The sequence below is a fragment of the Barbatula barbatula genome (genome assembly GCF_947034865.1).
Source record: "Barbatula barbatula genome assembly, chromosome: 1".
Taxonomy (NCBI): domain Eukaryota; kingdom Metazoa; phylum Chordata; class Actinopteri; order Cypriniformes; family Nemacheilidae; genus Barbatula; species Barbatula barbatula.
This window is the reverse complement of record NC_136766.1, coordinates 20,690,582-20,708,616: the sequence shown is the minus strand read 5'-3', so window position 1 is coordinate 20,708,616 and position 18,035 is coordinate 20,690,582. Positions and strand designations below refer to the sequence as shown.

General features: G+C 37.9%; 1 protein-coding gene across 3 annotated transcripts in view; it reads right to left on the bottom strand.

Moving 5' to 3' along the window:
• vps13c (vacuolar protein sorting 13 homolog C) overlaps positions 1 to 18,035 on the bottom strand; it is a 55,645-nt gene that overhangs the window by 20,175 nt on the left and 17,435 nt on the right. For 2 of the 3 annotated variants that reach the window (XM_079459029.1, XM_079459031.1), the window contains 34 exons: positions 16,121 to 16,178; positions 15,526 to 15,653; positions 15,291 to 15,397; positions 15,035 to 15,206; positions 14,236 to 14,298; positions 14,018 to 14,156; positions 13,823 to 13,917; positions 13,539 to 13,681; positions 12,709 to 12,901; positions 12,419 to 12,533; positions 12,155 to 12,291; positions 11,947 to 12,079; positions 11,628 to 11,745; positions 11,408 to 11,543; positions 9,968 to 10,049; positions 9,776 to 9,876; positions 9,437 to 9,590; positions 9,185 to 9,264; positions 8,994 to 9,053; positions 8,232 to 8,382; positions 7,804 to 7,920; positions 7,369 to 7,472; positions 7,120 to 7,287; positions 3,941 to 4,245; positions 3,654 to 3,801; positions 3,449 to 3,557; positions 3,251 to 3,378; positions 3,009 to 3,165; positions 2,847 to 2,926; positions 1,413 to 1,472; positions 1,153 to 1,306; positions 805 to 924; positions 621 to 724; positions 28 to 195 (listed from right to left, as the gene is read on the bottom strand). In XM_079459029.1, the coding sequence (XP_079315155.1) occupies positions 28 to 195; positions 621 to 724; positions 805 to 924; positions 1,153 to 1,306; positions 1,413 to 1,472; positions 2,847 to 2,926; positions 3,009 to 3,165; positions 3,251 to 3,378; positions 3,449 to 3,557; positions 3,654 to 3,801; positions 3,941 to 4,245; positions 7,120 to 7,287; positions 7,369 to 7,472; positions 7,804 to 7,920; positions 8,232 to 8,382; positions 8,994 to 9,053; positions 9,185 to 9,264; positions 9,437 to 9,590; positions 9,776 to 9,876; positions 9,968 to 10,049; positions 11,408 to 11,543; positions 11,628 to 11,745; positions 11,947 to 12,079; positions 12,155 to 12,291; positions 12,419 to 12,533; positions 12,709 to 12,901; positions 13,539 to 13,681; positions 13,823 to 13,917; positions 14,018 to 14,156; positions 14,236 to 14,298; positions 15,035 to 15,206; positions 15,291 to 15,397; positions 15,526 to 15,653; positions 16,121 to 16,178 (4,287 nt within the window). The remainder of the gene's footprint in view (positions 1 to 27; positions 196 to 620; positions 725 to 804; positions 925 to 1,152; positions 1,307 to 1,412; positions 1,473 to 2,846; positions 2,927 to 3,008; positions 3,166 to 3,250; positions 3,379 to 3,448; positions 3,558 to 3,653; positions 3,802 to 3,940; positions 4,246 to 7,119; positions 7,288 to 7,368; positions 7,473 to 7,803; positions 7,921 to 8,231; positions 8,383 to 8,993; positions 9,054 to 9,184; positions 9,265 to 9,436; positions 9,591 to 9,775; positions 9,877 to 9,967; positions 10,050 to 11,407; positions 11,544 to 11,627; positions 11,746 to 11,946; positions 12,080 to 12,154; positions 12,292 to 12,418; positions 12,534 to 12,708; positions 12,902 to 13,538; positions 13,682 to 13,822; positions 13,918 to 14,017; positions 14,157 to 14,235; positions 14,299 to 15,034; positions 15,207 to 15,290; positions 15,398 to 15,525; positions 15,654 to 16,120; positions 16,179 to 18,035) is intronic. The other variant, XM_079459030.1, reaches the window with a different exon arrangement.

The window sequence follows — 18,035 nt, the reverse complement described above, 5'->3', positions numbered from 1 at the left end:
GAGAGAGAGTGTGTAGCTCTAACTCACCAGCAATGACATGACAAATTTGTGCAGGTAGACCACTTGAATACAGCCCACGTTGAGTTTCACTTTGCCGTCGACTTTTGATGTGTCTGTGTATCCGGCCCCCTCAGTGGCATTAGGTGTGAGACTCATGCTAAAGCTGAACACCTCATCGCCTACAATAGAGATTGCCTAGAGAACAAATGAATGAATGAATGAATGTGAGAATAAATGTGAGTGAGTATAAATGTGAGGAAAAGTGTAACTATAACAGACATTTTTTTGCTGTCAAATTGTTTAGCTTGTATTGCACATTTGTTTCACAATATGTTAAATAATGAACCGCAAATGGGTAGTTGACAAAATGGTGTGACTATATGGTGCGACAAAAGCAAACACTGAAGATAAATCACTCTTTCTCTCACTACTATTTTATGTTAATATTTTATAATTATAAATATAATATAAAATAATATATTTTTGATCAGTTTGTTCTGGTTAGGGTCAACTATGGTCTGACGTTTGCTACTTCATGCCATAGGACGCCATGTCAAATGACCAAATATTAAAATGCACATTATATAGTAAAAGTTTATGTAATGACCATGTCAACTTGCCTTCTTGTGAATTGTTTTAGAATCCACATTCATGACGAGGAAGTCCCGCAGACGAGTAGACATGTGTGTCTTAGTTCCCTGCATTCTGAGAGAACCGTCCAAACCTACAAATTTAGACAGCACCAGTTGAGTTATTGAGTTATTATTTACCATGGTCATTTTTGTGATGGAAATGGATTCTCACCCTGAATCTTTATGTCTGCCATGTTGCTCTTCTGGTCACACACCAACACATTAAATGCACCCAGCTGCATGTTCACCTTCAGGTCAATGACGTCACCATCTGAGGGAGAACTCAGTGTAGCTGAGATAAACATTCCCGCATTACTTCATATTTAATACAGCACATATGCAAAGACAATCATTGTCAGTTTAAAAAAGTGGGGGAATTACAAACAGCCTTGTTAGAAGGCTTTTTTTTGCCTCTGAAGTGCACTTAGAGCACTTAAAGTGAGAATCGTCCCTTTGCTTAAGTATGTAAAGCACATTTTATTGGAATTCACCCAGTATATGTAGTTATAAGTGTGTTTACTGGATTTGGCTGAGGTTGTTCTGATTTCTTCAGTCTTTTTGTTCTCTCTCTCTGGTGAGGGGAGACTGTTGCTGGACAAGGCAGCAGACAGGAAGTCCATAGTAGAGAGAAGAGCCTCTGTGTGCAACATCAAGTCTAGTGAGGAGAACGTTACCTGGGGGCACAAAACATACATAAAAATGTATTTTAAACCTCATTCAAATGAACGTTGCAATTTCCAAAATGGTAAAGCATTTTTACAATAATTTTCAGACGCTTACATTGAACATCTGTTCAGTATTATTGTAGATGCTAGCAAAGTTGGGACCATTTCGATCAGCCTGCAAAGACAAGAATGAAGGCGGTCAACACCTGTTTATTTCTCACTTATCTTCAATAATGAAGACTAGACTGTATTTCTATGTATACAATTATATATCACTTTTTGTAGTCAATTCAGAGGATCTACAAGCACCGTGACTGGAAACATTTGATTTAAGTTTATATAAGGTCATCTCATTTTATACAGAGCATTTCATCGGATACACGTGCTGACCCAAAGTTAACTTCCGGTTTGTGTTTGATTATAATATAACCATTGATTTTATATTTAATTTATATGTATATTTTACATTTATTTCAAATGACTCAAAAGTTGTTGATTCTTTGCGGAGATCTACGGGAAGTCAAGTTTGGGCCACATAACATTTGTTTATGTTGTTGCGGCTGATACCGAATATACTGCTTCTTAGTATGCATTTACATCTCTAATGTTTATCAGTCCACCTATACCTACTCCACTCAGCCACTGCATTACACAGACACAGCCCTCATTCTCTGAAAGAACAGCCACTTCATGAACATTCAAGAGCTTAATGGCTACTGGCGCTAAATAACTGCCCCAATGCCTTCATAAAACAGTGAGTTTTGTCCAGATCTAAAAACACTGATTTATAGGTGAGAGCATAAAGCCACACTATATAACTTTTGCTGACGGCTCCCCCATGTGGTATTAGCTTCCCCGTGGGCACAGCAATTAATTTGTTGACGAAACTGAATAAACCAGCGAATGCAGAAACATCTAATTTGGGGATGGGCGAGGCTGTGTTTCCCTACCTGAACACAGAATTTACAGAGTGTGGTGTAGCCTCTGAATTTGTCCAGTTAAGTGTTGTTTTACCACTGAAATAATTTTAGAGACTTTATTTTAAGGTCGAAAAAGGTTCGCTTTAAAACCTACCCCTGGATTGTTGTAATAACACTGTGAGTGATTTTAACAATGTGCATAAGGCATGTTGGAAAAATACATGTGGAAGTGTCTACATGCCACTGCAATGGATCAAAGTATTTGACTATCAGATATTCCTCGTAAAATGGAAGTTGCGATAATTTTTACTTCCGTATTTTGATCCATTTCGAAGCTAAATAGAATTTCGAAAGAGAAAAATGGTGAGTGTGGCATGGGTTTTTGCTGCGATTTGATTGGATGTATAAAAACAGCCATTGCATTTTGAAATGGGACTGGCATCAGAAGGGGAGGAGTTAACGGATGCAGTCTCTCCAGGACGGAAGTGCATTTTCTGATTTTAACTGAAGATTATGAGAGAACATGAATCATAAAAACAGAATGACCCAGGTATTTACAACAAACACTGCAATATTTAATGACAAAAAAGGCATTGTATACTTGAATTTCACTGGGAGTAAGGAATTACCTTAAAATACTTGACTTCGAGAAGATCGGTTCCTGATTCTGCTGAGGAACTGATTATACAGAGTGGTTCCCCACTTGAATCTGCCAAAAAGCAAAGTGAAAATCATCTCACTAATCTGTAGTTTGTGGTTTCACAATTATATAAAATAAAAAAAATTCAAACCAGAGAACTCCAGGCACTTCATGGAGATGTTTTTTATGTATGTTGTGGCCTCCATGTCATAATTTCTAACTTTGGTGTCGATTCCAAGCTGAGCTACATGCAGGATCAAAAAGGGACACTCTGTCTTATTTGTGGACTTCTTTAGTTTCAGCATAACCTACAAGGAAAAGACATCGGGCTCTTGGTCAACTCCGCACTTTAGAGCGGTTTAAAAATTTACTGACTGCTGGAACTTAAATCACCTCCTTGATTTCAAAATTGAGCAGCACATTGACAACATTCTCACTGAAAGTGCCTTTAATGATAGCCGGTTGACTTCCCGTCGCTGCAGAAAGTGCATCTATCAGTCCTTCATCTGTAACAGTGTCATCTGTGAAAGCAAACAAGGGTTAACCGGAGCTCTTGAAGATGGAGGAGCAATAAATCTTCTTACAGTATACCTTTAATAGAAGCTTTGGATCCCTCCACTGCAGCAGCTTTGCTTCCTTCACCAATGTTCTCTGCTAGGATTCTCGTGAGAACCCCAAAATCCTCTTGACCAAGAGCCATCTAAATTGGGAAAAATCCTTAAATTAATCTTGAGGCAATTATCTTTCTATTGTAGTTTGAAAATCCAACACATCAACCATGTCAGGACAAACTTACATTCATTGACTTAAGTACTCCTTTGACCTCCACTCCTGGAATCTTGTTGAACCACGTGGCAGCCAAATTACGCTTGACCAGAAGCTCTAGATTTATAGGTTCCAGAATCTCAATATCTGGAAAAGCATCAGCATGCTTCAGAATGGTCCTGAAAAACAATACAATAAACATAAGTCAGACCATGTTTAGCGCTTAATATTGTTGAGACAATAAAGACAAGAACATGATATACAATAGATTTTTAAACTAGTATCAATTAATTCATCTTTAGGAATAGTTTTTGTTACCTAGATAGTTTGAGTTGTGTAAGTCTTACATCCATGGTCTCAAGAACAGCAGGCAATGGGAAGCCCTCAGCTGCCAGAAGCGAGAATCTGTTTCCCACAGTGATGAGACCCAAGTCAACCACAAATGCATTATGGGATGTTGAAGACTGGGGGATGATGATAAGGGGGGCCTTCAGTTTGATGTCCATGGCGAGTCTAAAACTCTTCTGAGCAAAATCTCTCACACTGGAAGCTGCTTTCTCAGCGGCCTGAGCCGTGGCGGCAGTCAAAGCCTCTTTAGCTGTCTGGAAGTTGTCTACAAACATCTATGGAAGGCAACCAATAGTTAGATACAGCTCTGTGTGATGCGGCGGTTCTCTTTCATCATCTTGTATTCGAGATCCACCTATGGGAAGGGCATCTGTACCTGACCTCTGCACACGCATCCAATCGCACAAAGTCTGGCTAGACAGACAGAAGCGCATAGCCAATGCCAGGTAAGGCCCTACCCCCTTACCTGAGAGCATATAAGGTCTGCCTGTGCTACTAATGTCCAGTTGACACATTCGCTTCTTGCGATCTCTGCTCGAACACAGTTTGTTTGAAATTCACTGCGTGTCTTCAGGAGCATATATTATCTGATCAGCCACTCCAGACGTGATAGTTCTATTCAACCAGGTTAGCTGTGTTTTTTCATCCTGGGCCACCAACGCCTGTGCATTTTCTTAAAGACCTTATTTGCTCTCAGGTAAGGGGGTGGGACCTTACCTGGCAATGGCTGCGCACTTCTGTCAGACTGGGTGCAATTGGATGCTTTTGCAGAGGTTATGTACGAATGCCCTTCCCATAGGTGGAGCTCTTCATGTTTCAGAGAACCAGGGTTAAGAGAGTACCCTTTTGTTATTTAGAGTGAGAAAAGGTTTTATTGTAATAGCTTGGGATCCATTTCATGCACGGACGTTCTTGAACTTTGCCTGAAAGCCAAATTTACAACAAAAGGTTGCAAATTCAGACATGGGTGGAAAAGCAGTGCTAGAGGTGTATTTTTTGTGAGTAGGACAGGTGATGGGCATAGTGTGAGGATATGGCAGGTGTGCATCTATTGCTTCTATTAACCATGTGGGGGATGACAAGTAGTATCAGTAAGTCATAGCATTCATATCGTGCAAATTTTCATCTCAGATTTTTGTAATTTCAGGTTTAATATGCAACACAAGCACACACATGCAACTGAATTCCCACAATCAGGATGAAGTTATTTAAATATACAGCACTTTACTGCATTCTTGACAATCAGCACTGCATGGTGAAGTTTTTTATTCCTATCTCAAAGGACAATCGCGGGATAAGATATGATTAATCTAATCAAGAATCTCTATTTTAAAACAAACACAAAAACTCATTTTTAATCTGAGCCAGAAGCTAACAGCTCTCATATACCCTATATATAAATTAATACATAAGAAAAAAAATGTTCATTGTGTGGGAAAATGAGAAACCATTTAAAACATTTAAAAATTAAACTATTATTATATATTTTTCCACCTGTATGAGTTAAAATGTTAAACATATAAATTACACTATTAGTAACTGGAAACTTTAAGACTACTTCAGTACAGTTACACATAAATAGATAATAGTACATAATGGTAAATAGTAGTGCTGTCAATCGATTTAAAAAAGTATCCGATTAATCAAAGGTTTTTCACGATTAATAACACATAACATTAATGTTTTTAAATTTCAAATACTTTTACATTCTAATTAGTTCACGTTTAATCTCCAAATAAATGTAGAAATAACAGAATTATTTGACAACATTATTTTATGAATGACAGCGAACATTCTGATATTAGTACTGCAACTAATTGTAGTACAGTGTTATTGAGAGCGATCATGACTAACAGTTAGGAAATATATAGAAAATGTAATTTAGTTCTCAAACACTTTACAGTCTTTAATGCTATAATCTAATTTAAATACAGAATAAAAGCTACAAAACACATTGAATTCCTCTTTTCTTTTGCTCTTTGATTAACATTAGTGACGTTAGTCACAGCAGCAAGTTAAGAAATGTGGCCCCCTTAAGAGCGGCAGCTCTCACAACTCTTTGCATTCATTTAGGATTACATTTTACACGTTGAAGTCTGTGCTTATGAAAATGCTAGACAAAATGGTCTTTCTGGCATAATCATGTTTTAGTTCATTCAAGCACGAAATAGAACTTAATATTGGTGGCTGTCTGACAGAGATTCACTGACGCAGCCTTTAGCATGTGACTGTATACACCAGACTGGACCGCTATCGCGTTGCGTTGCGCTGCCTCCCAAAGCTAGAAGCTGTCTACTGTATCTACACTGAATGCGTCAAAGCAACTGTTTCAAATCGCAGTTAAATGGTTTGAAGGCCTTTACACGAATAAGAGCGTGATTATATAATGTAACACCAGGCAAAGGATGACAAAATAAATGGATGCTGCGTTAAGTGTTTTAATGAGTTAATCTGAAGTGTATTCATTAATGCGTTTACGTTGACAGCCCTAGAAAATAAATTATTCTTTATTTTCATGAATAATTAAATAATATTAAAAAAAAATACTTTTGAAAAATTTCTAAAATGAGAAAAAACTAAAGTAGGACATAAACATTGCTTATGTCTCATGTCTTCTTAATGCTTAAAAATCCACAAGTATATTAACGTTTAGTTCAGTGTTTAGACGTTTCTCAGTGTGTGAGAATATGCAAAAGTGCATTGCAAGTTAAGCTGCAAAGCAAAAGACTTTAATGCAGCATGCCCAGGCCTGTACCTCATCAGCAGAGCGATACTGATAGCTAAAAGAGTCCTGGAAAAGGAAGACACAGTTAACTAAAACTATGAAGAAGGGGAGGTTTGGGAATAAAAGACAACCAGGGGAAAAATCACAGACAAATCAAAAACCAAAAAGTTAGACAGAAAAACTGATAAATACTTATCGGTAAACAAACAGCTTTAGACTGAGTAATACACAGACATGACTGTGGGTACAAATGGGGACATGTGTCTACACTGGACACGGCACGCTACGACTCGACAAAAGACAATAAAACACATTAGAACCCATTATAATTTTACATTCTGTCCACACTGGATGCGGTGCAGATCACGTCCAGTGTAGACGAGGTGTGAGACGTGCGTTTTTAAATTGTGTATTGAGTTCTCACCAGTAAAGACATGAGGAACTTGTGCAGGTAGACGATCTGAATGCAGCCCAGCCTCAGGATGACTTTCCCGTCCACTTTAGAGGTGTCGGAGTAGCCATCACCTTCAGTTGCCCCGGGGTAAAGAGTCATCTTAAAGCTAAACACCTCCTCTCCAACTATTGACACTGCCTGAATGGAAATAAATATAGTGCTTGTATCTAATATTGTCTTACAATGCAAAATTCTTTATGTTAATGAATGATCTCTCACCTTTTTATGGATGGTCTTTGGATCCACATCTAGAACAACAATATCACGCAGGCGGGCAAAGACCTCAGTTTCTTTGACCTGGACCACCACGGATGCATCAATGCCTGATGGATACATGTGAATACATGTTAACTGGCAGAAATGTTCTCAAGATGCATGGACGATATTTTGATAATTAAAATTCATATTCTAAAATGATTTTCTAAAAAACAACATTTTTTTTTAGTCTGTATATTTTGAATTCATAATTTCAGTAATAAATGTTGACCCTGGATTGAAATACATTCACATACTCACAAACTTGTTCTGGATAAGAAATGAACATGTAATATAGATGGTTTTATATAAGCATTTCATTATACAAGAATTTTAAATAGCTTCAGTTTTATTCCGATATTTCAGACAAAAATGGTGATATTCTTTAGATTCTTCTACCTTGGACTCGGATGTCAGCAATGTTGCTTCTGTCATCGCAGACAGACACTCTGAACGAACCAAGCATGGCAGACAGCTTGAAGTTCACAACACCAGAGTCCTTTGAACCCTTAGACACTAAAACATTCAGACAGACATTCAAATGAAAACAGTACTCAACCAAGTGTGAAAATATGAAACCAGTATAGTTTCTGCATGCTTGTACATGAGCAAAACCTCTGCTGTTAGTGTATGTCAAATCAAGACCAGTGCAAAGACCAAGAGGATTAAAATAAATAAGTTACCCATGAAAAGCCCTACAAAGCAGAGACAAAGACAGCATGAACCCATGAGCAATGTTTAGAGCCTATGTAATCATATGAGATCAATAATTCATATCAAAACATCAAAGCTTACACAAAATGATATGTGTGTGCGTGTGTGTTTACCCGTTTTCCCTGCTGCTGCTCTCTCAGTCTGTCTCTTGGTTTCTCTCTCTTTCGAGGCTGTGATCTCCTGTGGTAAGACTGAGTTCATGTAGTTGATGGTGGAAAGCAAAGCTTTAGTGTGCAACAGGAAATCCAAAGATGAAAACTCCACCTGTGAAATGAACCAGACTAATACAGTAAATCAACAAAACAAACCACCTCCAATTTAAATCCCCCATCGTGATAAAACACCAGACATTGATTTAATTGATTACATAGAAAGCGAACTATGCAATAAAAGAACATTTCAGAAAAAAACATTTTAATACAAGTACATGACTTCAAATTATACAATTCAATTTTAATCAATTCAAAACACTGGAAATATCTAAGAATTCCCATTTGAGCAGTTTGTTACTGTATAATTGATATATAAAATGAAAATGATCTCAAATTGCTTTCTCATAATTACTTTTTAAGTGATTTTTGTTTGCCAATAATATATTTTTAAGTGCCAAAATATATACAACGTAAAGAAAAAACATCACATAATATAAATAAATTGTCACAGAGTAAGAATATGTGAATAACAAAATTTTGACAAAGATAGAACCTTAAAATGTGTGTGACAATATGACAACAATATGTGTGAATGAATGTGTTTTTACATTTATTTCAGATATTTAAAATCATTTTTAGTATGAACGTTTTTGGAAAGTCATGATTTGTTCGTAAAAACAAAAAGGATGTGTCATGAGATTTGTCATATAAACATATAGATACCTTCAGTGTTTGTTCTGTGTTATTGAAGGAGGAGTGAAAGCTGGGTCCATTCACATCAGCCTAAAGGTCACAGAGAGACAGAATCACTCATAAGCATGTACAAACAGCCACACAAATTAAACCACTCGGTGCACGAAAAACATTCAAGAGTCTTTCATAGAAGGTTTGATCACTGGGATGTTTGTGCTCACTTTAATGAACTCCACTTTTAATAGATCAGAGCCATGCTTGTCTGAAGAGGTAATAAGATGGAGGGGTTGCTTTTGTGCATCTAAAACATACATACAGGAAAGAATTAGAAAGTTTAACAACAAAAACAGCATCTTATTCAATAATCACACATAACCAGTTGCTAAATGCACTAAAACAGTGTCACAAGGTTTCAATGAAGTTGCATCAACTTCTTAAATAATTCAGGCTTTTGTCTGTGTGCATGCGCAAACCTCTAATCTCGCAGTAGTCAAGGCTGATCTTGCGGAGGTAGGATGTGACTGTCAGATCAAAAGTTCGTATCTTGCCCTCGGCACCCAGTTGAGACACATTCAATGCCAATACGACATCTTCCTGAGCTGCCTGCCTTGTTAGCTCCAACAACACCTACACACACACATATACATCACACTGAAACACACACTGAGCTACACAAACGGAAATCATACACAAAACCATGGGAATTAATTCATAGAATGACGATTGATGTTACAATGACATCTTTCAGGAAATAAGAAGCCAGATGATGATGCGATAGAAAGAGAATGGTGCGATGATGAAACAGCATGTACCGCTTTGACTTCAAACTGAAACTGCACTTCCGTGAGCTCCTCCAGAGTTGATCTGAGAGTGTCTTCATCCACAGACCTCTCACTAGTGTCAACATCAGAGTCTAAACACATACATACACAATCATAAACAATATTGTAAACAATGCACATATCCATTGTTAAGATAGTCCGCAAGGAAAGATGGATTCTTACCAGACTCAACAGTATAGGACAGAACTGCAGGGTCTAAACCCAACACATTTGGTCTGACATCAGACAGGGGCATCCCCAAAACCTTTAGAAGAATATCATCATAACTATTATCCAAACAACAGCGAATTGTATAAAAGCTGACCAAAACAACATTTTATTATTAAGTTTACTGTCTGCATAAGTGCATAATACTATCATGTGCTACAGATGGCTATAAATGTCACAAAATGGTTTTGGACAGAACCCAGATGCAGGCAGACGAAGGTATAACAGAAAACTTTATTACATCAAAAAGCCGCAATGGGGAAAAACAAGAACAAAAACACACTAGCCAACAAACACTAGAAACAAACACTTTCCACGAGGGGAAAAAACAAGGTCTATATAAAAGAGAAATAATAAGTCTACGAACAGGAACAACATGTAATCCAAAGACAAGACATCCGTGTTAAGCATGAACAGTAGACAATGCACCAACACTGAACAGAGGGAAACTAAGACTATATAAAGGGAGACACTAACGAGGAGTGATTACATGGGGAGAGTGGTGACAGCTGATGGGAATAAAACCCTAATTAAAGTGAAACACCAAACAGCCGATGGGAATGAAACCCTTAAGAAATTACAGGAGATAGGAGGGTGGGGCTGAGAGACATAACAGGAAGACACGTGGCATCAAGTAACCACATAAAGCCACATGTCTCCACACATAACACAACAGAAACCCGAAAGACGTGGCAATGTCATGACTCTGCCCAGGGAGCTTGAAAGCTCGAGACAGGAAGGACAGAGTCCTAACAATAAAAGGTGGCAAATTTTGTGAATGATTTTGTTCGTGGCTCAAATATGCTTTAGAGGTAGGTATATTTGAAAATGTATGCTACTGTAGAACCGATGTATAGACGCTTTCCAAATATCTCCACAACTTCCTCATATTTTTCCAACATATACAGGTAGTTGCAGATATGATATTTATTCAATTGAGTATAAATGGATAAAATATTAGTTACATGAATTCTTCTTTGAAGTACACTACTAAGCTTTGGTTCTTGTCTTTTGAGGCAGCAAATCAAGGAAAAAAGATACGTAACAGAGTTCATTGGTTGGAGAGACACTGAAGCTTATTGTGGATAATGTCTTTCCTGAGTTGTGTAATGTGTAAAGACTGATACTGCCTTGTGACACTCGCATGAGCTAAATATAAAAGCAAGAGGCTCTTTGTTTCACACTTAGCGTGTGATTCTTAAAACGATGCATGTTACAGTTCGTTTCAGAGACATTCAACAAACAACTGCAATACCAAGCATCAAATGTCTATTGTTTTCTATAAGGAAATGACCACATACGAGTCACTTATTGTGATGCATGTGTGCAAGATGATGCGTGTCAATACAGAAGAATCGTAAGGCTGTTTGTTTCTAACTCAAGAGCTTCTCTGACCTTTTCTGTTGGTGTGGTGGGTGGACTCGAGGAAGTCTGTGGGAGAGGAATACTATCAACAAGCTCCAGAACACCCTGGATCTTCTGATCGGAGATCTTCACATGAAGCATCGGCAACTCTCCAGACACTTTGAACCTGTAACAATCATAGATTTGGGTGTTGGTACAGCACAAGAATTAAGAATAGAGAGCAAGTGAGAGAGTGAGAGAGAGAGCTGACCTGGGCATACGGGAATCTTTGTCCACCATACATTTGGCGAGCTGAAGAGTGAAGTCCATTGGCTGCAGGATGTGCTGAAGGGAGGAACCCTGAAGACGAGCATTCTTCCATTTCTCTCCTTTAACAAATGCAAATCAATACATTTTACCTTAACACCATTTTACGTGATTTAATGTAAAAAACGTATGAGCTGTGTTTTCTTTTTCATGCGTTTCCTTGTTATGTTTGAGTTCTGTGTATTTTACGTATGCGTGCCTTTTTGCTGCAATTCAAAAATGTTTGCAAGTGGTTCAGTTTTTTGCTGATGTACTGCGTTCACCTGATTTGCTGTAGAGTATCTGAACACTGCGAAGCTCTAATGAATATCTTTCATATGCTCGATCCATGATTTCCTCCAGAGATGAGAAACTGGCAGATACCTGCTGATGACTGCCTTGATCTATGCTGTTTAACTACACACAAACATACACATATATTACCATACAATCAGAAGGCATTCTGTGCATGTTTTTAGTTCCTTCCCTCACCTGCAGGTAACCAAAATCAATGACCATGAGGTCTGAATTGCTGTCATAGAAGCCAGATTTGGGCAGCAGCAGGTATGAGGGTTTAAAATCAATCCTCAAGTCCAGGACCTTACGCGTCTCAATGATGTGAGACAAACCTGAGTTAGGATAAAGGGAAAGGTAAAGTATTACTGACAGCTTGTACAGAACTAACTTATTCTTTCTAAGCGGGATAATATTGTGATCATATCTAAAAGGAATGATGGGAAAAGAGAAGAGAGTTACCACTGGCAGTCTTTTCCTTTATCTCCTCAAGTTTGCTGAGTGTTGCCGAGGTGATGACCTCCAGGTCGATCCCTTTACCCGTCTTAAAGAATTCTGCGATGCTAATGACGGTCAACTATAAAACAAACAAACTAATATTACCATTAAATATTGTAATTTTGGACCATCTACTATATAATAACTGACATTTTTGTACAAGTAAAACATTGTAAATTTGGAATGCATTGACGTTCTTTGGCTAACCCCACCACCCCATCACTTGTTTGACAGTATAGTAACACTCAGCTCACAGCGTCATAGATGATCTCCACAGGCTGTGAGTGAACTCTTAGGAGCTGGTCGGCGGTGCTGTTTTCAGGGTTGAGCTCAAACAGGACACGGAGAAGAGAGGAATCTGAGTCTCCCAGTGATGCTATGAGAGACGGCACCTGCCCCTGCTGTTGCAGGCCAGTCACATACCAGTGCTCCAGCTTAGCTTCCACTCTACACAACACACAAACAACAGTTTCACGGTTCAAACTCAATTCAAACTTACTGCACATTCACTATTTATACCACTTTAACAACAAAACAACAACAAAGGTGGAGGTTGACACTGTGAAGAAGCATTACGTTACTATGTAAGTACACAAGGGAACTAAATATATACCACTTAGCTAGTGTTTGTTAGACGTTTTAATGCAAAAATCTTACATATTCATAGTGAATTCTGTCATCATTAACTCACCCTTAAGTTTTGTTCTGATGAACACAGAGAAAGATATTTGGAAGAATGCTTATAACCAAACAGTTGGCCACCATAGACTACCAAAGTAGAACAAATTACAATGGTTTCAATTTGCAGCAGAACTGTTTGCATTCCTACATTCTACAAAATATCTTCTTTTGTGTTAAACAGAACAAAGAATTGTATAAAGCAATTTGTCCTCATATGAAAGTCAATGGTGGCCAAGAACTGCATTCGTTCAAATATTTTTGCCTTGTTCATCAGATCAAAGAAATGTATATTAGAAAGAACCTCTGGGTAAATCATGACATCATTTTTTTATTTTGGGAGAACGGTCCCTTTAACAAGTCCATACTAAAGTTTCCTTATGTATATTTATAATATGAGACATACTTGATGGCTTGGGCTCCTGGTCTCTGTGAGATGGTCGTACTGAGGTCGATCATTTGTACTTTGAGGATCTCCGGAACGCCGGGCTCCTCTCTGAACGTTACTGAGGTGCTCAAAAGCTTAAAGGTGACTATTACAGCTACATACTACACAAATGAGCATAAAAACACATATTTCAGTATTTGCCCAGGCTGATGGGAATATACGTACTGTATGTTGATCATCCTTAGTCAAAGTTAAGATGAAAGCATAGTGTCAACATTGTTGTGGGTGAACTCTCCACTCACATGCTTTGGTAAGGCAAGGTTGTGTGAGCTCCCACTGTAGCCAATGGCTGTGTAGAGTTTGGTTTTCTCTTCAGAGGTCATGAGGGAATCTATACCTGTTAACACAAACATGTATAGAATGCTAATCTATTGCAAATGCACATCTGTGTTTGGTCAAAGGCAGAAATGGAAATATACTGGAGATCAAACACTCACTTTCTGTTTCTTTATCCTCTTCTTCCTCTTTCTTCTTTGTTTCTTTCTTGCCAAAAAAGCCACTGAAAAAGCCTCCACCACCACTCTGCTTCTGAGGGGTGGTCTTTTTAGCCACAAGCTTCTGCCCCGACCAAACCACCTGATAATAAAGAAAGTGCTGTAGGGTTACTAGACTGCATTGCAATCTATCAAACATCAGTAACATTCAGTTTTCATACCTCCATCTGAGCTTGCTGTCTGCCCAATACAATGTTGAACACATCCAGACCTTTCTCTAGCTCCTGAGATGTGGAAGAAAATAAATATAAATATGTTCAAATACACATGTGTATTATTTGAATTCAACTTATGACAAATTTAATTAGAAATTATATTATATACTGACAAAATAGCATTGTAAGGTTGTCTCTGACTTTTGGCAGGTTAAAGGGATAGTTCAGCCAAAAATGCAAATTGTCGTCATTTACTTACCCACTAGTTGTTTCAAATACATATACTATATGTAAAGTTCTGTTAAACACAAAAGAAGAGATTTCGAAGAATGTGGGATACGCAAATAGTTCTCGGGCACCATTGACTACCATAGTAGTGTTGTTTCCCAATGGTGCCCAAGCACTGTACGGTTACAAACCTTCTTCCAAATATCTTCTTTTGTGTTAAAGGGACAGTTCACTCAAAAATGAAAACTCTGTCATCATTTACTCACCCTCAGGTTGTTCCAAGCCTGCATAAATGTCTTTGTTCTGCTAAACACAAAGGAAGATATTTGGAAGAATGTAAATAAGGAAACAGATCTCATTTACTGCCATAGTAGGGAAAATAAATACTATTGGAGTCAATAGGGGTTGAGATCTGTTTGGTTACTGGCATTCTTCCAAATATCTTCCTTTATGTTTAGCAGAACAAAGAAATGTTTACAGGTTTGGAACCATATGAGGCTAATTAAATAATGACAGAGCTTCAATTTTTAGGTGAACTATCCCTTTAATGTTATCTATTATTATCTGTAGTTAGTACCTGGATCTGTTTCTCTGTGTCCTCTCTGACTTTTCCTTGTGTGAGTTTGCATTTGTATGCAGCTTTGTAAGCCTTAAGCGTGTCCCTGTGCTTCTTTATGTTGCTCCAGCTCCACATCATGTTAAAGCGTCGGATATGCACCTCCAGTATACTGCTGATGCCATATCTCCACCTGTTAGTCACACAGAGCCCAAATTAATCTGATCGTTTAAAATGTTTAAACTTTATTCAAGTTAGCAAGATCACCTGTTCTTACCACTGCTTTGCGTTTGTGTGGACTGGAACATCAGGCCTGAACTTTCTGTAAGGGCTGTTCTTCACCATACAGTCTATGGACTCCAGAAGATCCACCATAGACAGGTACTAGAAACACCACCCAAAAACAACATTATGGAGTTGTTGCTTACCCGAGACAGCATTCTGATTTTAGGATTAATTTTACTGTACTGTATAATCTATCTATTCACTAGGTTCTGCCAATATAGTCATACCTGAGGTTTGGTCATCTCAATAGCAATGTTCTGAACCTCCAGGTACAGTTTTGCTTTAGGTGATTTGAGCTCAACTTCAGCATTGGGGTTAATGCAAATCTTTGCAGAGGCAAAAATGGGTTTGAAAACTGAAGAAGGAAAAATAATTATGATGGGTCCAATGGTTGACAACACTAACTCACAATGTTCTTACACCATGTGCACACCAGTTATTTAATGTACAGTACATTTCGATTGTGATAATATACTGATAGTATATATTTCATACATATGGTTTCCGCTTTAGTTAAGCATGTGTCTGTGGTACAGGACCGCAAATATGTAAATATAGTACACATTATGATTAAGAGACGTTTGTGTACTCAGAGGGGTGTGTTGTGTGTGCATGGTTTTAATATGATACAGTCTCTACAAACGAAGCATGAAAACTAGGAGATGAAGTTAACACACGCCCAAACAAAATCAGCACTTGCATGAAATAACAATTATTAGTAAAAGTGGCGATAACAACCAAAAACTTAACCGAAAACTAGAACTAGACTACTGCTCATTACTGAAGAAAGTGAAGATTATAAAGGATAAAGAAAACACTTACTGTACTGATAGCCTTGCAGTTCCTCATTTCTTGTGCTGATTCCTGCTTTCAGTTTGCTCTAAATAAAAATAAGAAATATTTAACACAGATTATTCAATCTAATGTCAGGAAATCACTTGGTCTTACATTTCTTTTGCAAAAACATAAAACCCTAACCGTAAAGGGATAGTTCACCCAAAATTGAACAATTCTGTCATTCTGTCACTCACCATCAAGTTGTCCCAAACCTGTATGAATGTATTATAAAGGTTATTTTTATTAAGTGTTTCTTCCATATATCTCAATTAGTTTTAAGCAGAACAAAGACATTTATACAGGTTTGGAACAACTTGAGGGTGAGTAACTGATGGTGTAATTTTACATTTTCCAAATATACCTTTAATATAATAAAAAGCTTTTAGCACATTGTACAGATACAGAATAAAACAATGTACTGTATGCATGTGGACATTATATCAAATCATCTATGATCTTATGTCAGTGCAAAAGGTGCGCAAAACCGTTAATACTATTTCTCTGTGCTTCACAGCAAAATTACAATAGACCAGGACGTCCTAAAACTTCTTATGAATAGAAGTTAATCCCACTTAGCATAACATCCCCCCACAATTTATACACAACACACCCTTAAACACACACTACAGCAGAAAACACAAGGATTAGTGAAAAGAGACACTAGTTTGCACACAACACCAGATTTTTTCCAAAATAACAATCCTCAAGTCATCCAACTATGTTTTAGACTTATTCATTGATGCAGATTTAGTCTCACACATGCAAAACATCTATTATTACATATTCATAGAGAAGAATGTGCATTCAGTAATAGGTTGCTAGAGCTGTGTGAACTAATGGCAATTTATAGAAATGATTATCTGAGTGAAGCAACCTAAACTTTACTTTGAAATGCAGATCACAGATACATTACATTACATTTATGCATTTGGCAGACGCTTTTATCCAAAGCGACTTATACACTTTAAATGACACTTTACATTTGTGTAGTAGGTATAGTCCATGCAGATCCATACAATGCAGATGTAAAATTCCCACAGTTTGTTTGTCATTTACAGTAATCAAGCAGATGTTTTACAGAAGTTTTTCACTGAATATCAGCCAAGACAGTTACAGTGCATCCGGAAAGTATTCACAGTGCTTCACTTTTATCACATTTTGTCACGACACAGCCGAATGAGAGCAGTTTCTCCCATTCGTCTTTGCAAGATCTCTCAAGCTCAATCAAATTGGATTGGGAGCATCGGTGCACAGCCATTTTCAGATCTCTCCAGAGATGTTCAATCGGGTTCAAGTCTGGGCTCTGTCTGGACCACTCAAGGCCATTCACATAGTTGTCCTGTAGCCACTCCTTTGTTATCTTGGCTGTGTGCTTAGGGTCATTGTCCTGTTGGAAGATGAACCTTCGCCCCAGTCTGAGGTCCAGAGCAGGTTTTCATCGAGGATGTCTCTGTACATTGCTGCATTCATCTTTCCCTCGATCCTAGTCTCCCAGTTCCTGATGTATTGTTTGTAGAATTTTGAGGAAAATAATGAATTGAATCGATTTTGGTATAAGGCTGTAACATGACAAAATGTGGAAAAAGTGAAGCGCTATACTTTCCGGATGCACTGTAGATGTATGTGTTAACCTCCTGATACGACTGTAACTGTGAGTTTGCAACTGTGTTATCTGGATGAGACAGTTTGTTCTGCTGTGTTGATTATGAAAACCACTGTGAGTCTGTTAAGACATTCGCTTCTGTGTGAGGAAGAGACTAAGAGAGATATGAGCTAAGCAAACTCAACCATCATCACTTTTACTCTGCTCTCACAAGCCTTGATAAGAGATGAAGAAAGCGATTAGCTACTGTTGCACCCTGAAGCCTGCTTCACTGCTTCGATATCTCAGAAAAACAAA